General features: G+C 33.9%; 1 protein-coding gene across 1 annotated transcript; it reads left to right on the top strand.

Annotated features, from left to right (window-relative positions):
• Positions 1–379: 379 nt before the first annotated feature.
• Positions 380–3,563, top strand: LOC147493452 (uncharacterized). The gene is made up of 5 exons (XM_086566307.1): positions 380–1,248; positions 2,020–2,066; positions 2,153–2,222; positions 2,444–2,473; positions 3,246–3,563. Exons 1-5 carry the CDS (start codon positions 1,192–1,194, stop codon positions 3,360–3,362), a joined length of 321 nt encoding a protein of 106 aa, XP_086422433.1. The 5' UTR covers positions 380–1,191; the 3' UTR covers positions 3,363–3,563.
• The last annotated feature ends 1,007 nt before the right edge of the window (positions 3,564–4,570 follow it).

Below are 4,570 nucleotides of genomic sequence, written 5' to 3'. Positions count from 1 at the left end.
TTTATTCAAGGTTAGTTATTTTTTTGTTTAGCTATCATGAATGGAGAAACCGACTTCTAGGTTTCCTTAAATGCTTTGGATTGAAGAGAATATATGCATAATTTTTTTTTTTATCTGAATTGAAGCAAAATGCCATAACGTTCCAATAACTAACCTAGGTTTTTTTTGTGAATTGGATTGGGATTTGGTTATGCAATGAATTATTGGTATACAACTTTGTGATTATTTTGAACTTAATTGGAATGTGATTTAGTAAGATTCTTCTTCCACATCTACTTCTTTGTCTCTTATCTGTTTCTAATGCTCACCATCTTTATGATAAAAAGTCCTATTAGTCATAGTTATTTTGCTTTGCTTGCTTTTCAATGCTAATACTTACAAAAATAAACACACAATCATATCCACTGGCAATTATATATATATACAAAGAGTTTGTTCTTGTTCTTTTAATTGGTAGCTAGGCCAACGATTGTAATTGGGTATAATTTGCTTATTGTATGTTAAGGTAGTTTTAATGACTTTGTATGTAGCAGATGAAAGTTTTTTGTACAATTACTGTAGATTTGTTGATTTAGATTCGAAATTTAAGGTTTATAGTTTTAAGAATCGAAGATGCACCTTGCGTACTTTTTCATTCTTTATATTAGAGTTTCCACTTTGCCTCAATTTCTAAATTGGTTTTTTTGTTGCTGCATCAAGCTTCTCAACTCTCTAGTCTTTTTCGTTAAATTCTTCTGTGAAAATGTCAATGATATGAACTGTTTGTTTGTCTATTTTGTTTCTTTTACTTAGTGCTATGACCTGTTTTTTGTTCTTTTCTAAGTACCTAATGTTGTGTTCCATATTGCAATTACAAGAATCACTTTTCGGATGGTAGAGTTACTTTATTTTGGCTATATATTGCATGTGTTAGCTGATATTCTTCATTTGATGGTATTCCATGAATTTGACACTTTGAATATGATACATATTAAACCCCAAATAAACCTCTATGGCTCTATGACCATATAATATCTACTCTTCAGCAAGTTACATAACTAATTAGAAGTGAGCCACTACTTTGCCCATCATCTGACACAATTAGAGGATCTATTTCAAGAATTGTTAACAACATGAGTAACATGGTTGGGCGTGTTCAGGGTGTCCAAGGCTCACACCATCAGAAGTGCTTGTTGGTGTGGCTTAGGAAGTATGAGGATTACTATTATGATGTTGTTGGTCAATGCTAAGGAGATGAATGTGTTTAAGGTATTGTCATTTTCCCCAAATACTCGAAACATTTTATCTGAATCTTAGATTCTTAGTTATGCATCCAATTGGCAGAATTTCTCTACTTATTTCTGAACTGTACATTCTATTATTATTATGAGCGTGGTTCAGTTCACATGATATTTAATTGCAGATTATAGAGGCAATCTTTTAAAGCACGAGGCTAGTTATACTTGTTTTTTTCTTTCTATATTTCGATATTTCCATTGTACATTTACTTCACTTTAGTGTTTGTGTTTCTTTTCGTTATTATGTCATTATGAAACTTGGCATTCAACTTATCGACGAAGACATTTGATAGGAAAAAGGTTGAGTTTTACTCTTGGTGTCCGAGTTTATGCCAATCTAATTTATCGATAACAAGCCATATTTAGTTTTTGGTTTATGCTTTGGTAGAAAAAAGTGATATCCCCATTGATCCTTTTGTTTTTGTGTGGAATTGTAGCATGCATTTATTGTTGACAGGTAGTAGTATGTATGGTTGTCTTCTTTTAGTTTTCTTTTGGGTTGTTGGATTTCTTAGTATCTAAGTATTTCAAAGCACGTATAAGCTCCAATGGACCTTTGATTTCATAAGGTAATCTATCTACTTGGGTAATTGCAAGAGCTGAATTTGGAAAACTTATTGGGTGTTTATTTAACATGGGATCAGTTTGTTTTTTAACAAACCTTGCTCACTTAGGACTAATAACTTTGGCTGATTTATATTGTTTAGGAATACGTTTGTATTTTAAAATCTTTTGTTGGCAGCTTTGTTGGTTGTTCGTGAACATTTGGATGTGGACAAAATGGTTATGGTAAATTATTGTTTACTTCTATTTTGGTGACCTATTTACTTTATTTTGTTTAAACTAATGTTGCATTGGGTTGGTATGTTTTTCAGGTGGCTCAAGTTCAACTCAGTGGAGCATACTCTTTCAGTTGTCAGGTGTTGGATAACCTACATCATAAAGGTTAGTTTATATATACATGTCCTAGTGTTGCTCATAATTCTTACCCAATCAAAGACCATGACTTTGCTAGAAGCTTATAACTATTTCAGTCGCTTAAGTATTTAACTCATAGCTAATTGGTCATTGGTAGTGTGTTAGTTCTCTGATTTATGGTGGTATTTCTAGTTCAGTTTTTTTTGTACCAAGGAGATATTCATTTTCTTTGTGTTTTCATTTTTCAGCACTTCCACAATTTACAAGTGCCTTTACAAGTAAGTTCCCCATCATATTTGACAAGTGTTGTTTTTTTTATTACTTGTCTTCCTTTCTCTTACATATATATTTGAGAAATTTCATAAAAACATTCTATATGGCCATTATGTAATCTTGAAGTTGAGGTTTGTAATCTTGGGCATGGTTACTTAGAGCTCCTTAAGATTGATAGCGACTACACCTTAGTTGTTTCGTTCTTACTTTTCAGTTATGACCTTTGATAGGATCATGTTTTGTATATGTGGACAATCACTTGTACTGCATTTGCGTTTAAACTAAGGTTCACTAATTCACTTGTATGTATATCTTAATTGGACTTATTAAATGGGATAGATGGTTGCGCAAACGAAGTGCTCTCTCTCTCTCTCTCCCCATATACATGTTCCCCTTATAAAGGTATTAGTGACCCATGCCAAGCACTACAGACATTGTATTTTAGTCCAAATAGGACAATATATTTCTTTATACATTTCAACCTTGAGATGGAGTAGACTATTGCGAAGTACTAGTGCAAGGTTGCATATTGGGGTGGTAGTTGCATTATTTTTCATTACATTACTTGTCAGTACATAGGGCACGTACCAACCTGGTGATACATAGTGGGTATTATGTAACGAAGTTTATGACGACGGAAATAATGGAAGCTTGTTTAGATAATTTTTTTTAGGGTATTTTAGACTTTGGTCCTACGCATAGTTGGTTTATTATCTCTGTCTTGTGTTACTCTTCATTATTTAGTTATTATATACTTTTTTATCTTTGGTCGTGCAGATGACAAATCTATTCCTCAAAGATACATACACACAAGAGGAACTTGATGTTGTTCGACTTAAAATTCTTAGATTCATCCAGCATAATGGAGCGTTCGAGCCAAGCATCGAGTCTTAGCTAGGTTTTGACCCTTTCCAGTTAAGGTGTGGTGTTTGGTCTCACCATTTTTTTTTTTTTTTTGATATTTTAGATAGAACAAATAGATTGTTTTTTTTATTGATGCAACAAGTTAGGTCATTATTATTTTGATATAACAAGTAAATTTGGATGTTTCTTTCATTATTGATGACTCAAAAAAGTTCAAAATTCTTTTAGCAATTCAATGTCTTTGTGTTGGATGTGTAAATTTATTTCTTTTGTTTGTGTTGCACTATGAATTGTTTATTTGAGCAATGTGTTTTTAAATCTAGTGTGGATATATATGGTGAAAATGGGCAGGTTGCAGGTTGAATGAATATGATTAGAATCAAATAATTAGGGGTTTGATTACACACGTATTTATTTTCAAACGTTTATTGGTTTTCAGTTACTTATTTTCTTAAGTCCGAGGTCCACAGTCCAAAGTCCGAGGTCCACAGTCCAAGTCCGAAGTCCAAAGTCCAACATCCGTATAGTCGTACGTTTTAGTCAAGTTACCTTACTCACGTGGGTTTAGTAGGATAGTTCGAGTAAGGGATCGTCCAAACCTTAGGGATCGGATAGGTTCACAACTGGAATTACAACTTTTGGTGAGTAGGATTTTTAGGTTTCTTTTTAGTTGGTTTAATTAAAATAATGGTAATGCAAATAATGTAAATTACTACGGCCGAATAGATGTAGGTAAAAAAAAAGAGAAACAGGGGAGAGTTAGTCATACTCATGCGAGAATCATTTTTCAACGGTTTATATTTCCACATCACTACATCTCTACTTCGCCTTTTTCTGAGACGACGCCGAAATATTGATCCCTAGTGCATGCCCACATCTCTAGGTCGCATTTCACTAGCATAAGGAGTTTTAATAATACCGCATCTCTGGTATATTATTTTAGCTCCTGGCTCGATTTCACATCACCGGACCGAATTGGAAAGTCATGCGACACTGCAGAGTCGAGTCGCCAGAGATATTTTAGGTCGCGACGACGAAGTCCCGGAGCATCAGCAGTCCAACTTTGTACCGTCTCAGTCATTTTGGGACCGGATGTCAATTCTATGCCTAATTCCTAAGTAGTGATTCTAAAATATTAACGAGTCAATCCGGATTTTCACACGAGCAGCATAACCCTCCCCCTGAGGGGGGGGGATTAGCTCATGGTCATAGAAGGAATAATAAAACTTGCTGTATAC

The sequence above is a fragment of the Coptis chinensis genome, chromosome 6 (genome assembly GCF_015680905.1).
Source record: "Coptis chinensis isolate HL-2020 chromosome 6, ASM1568090v1, whole genome shotgun sequence".
NCBI lineage: Eukaryota > Viridiplantae > Streptophyta > Magnoliopsida > Ranunculales > Ranunculaceae > Coptis > Coptis chinensis.
This window is presented reverse-complemented; position numbering and strand designations above follow the sequence as displayed.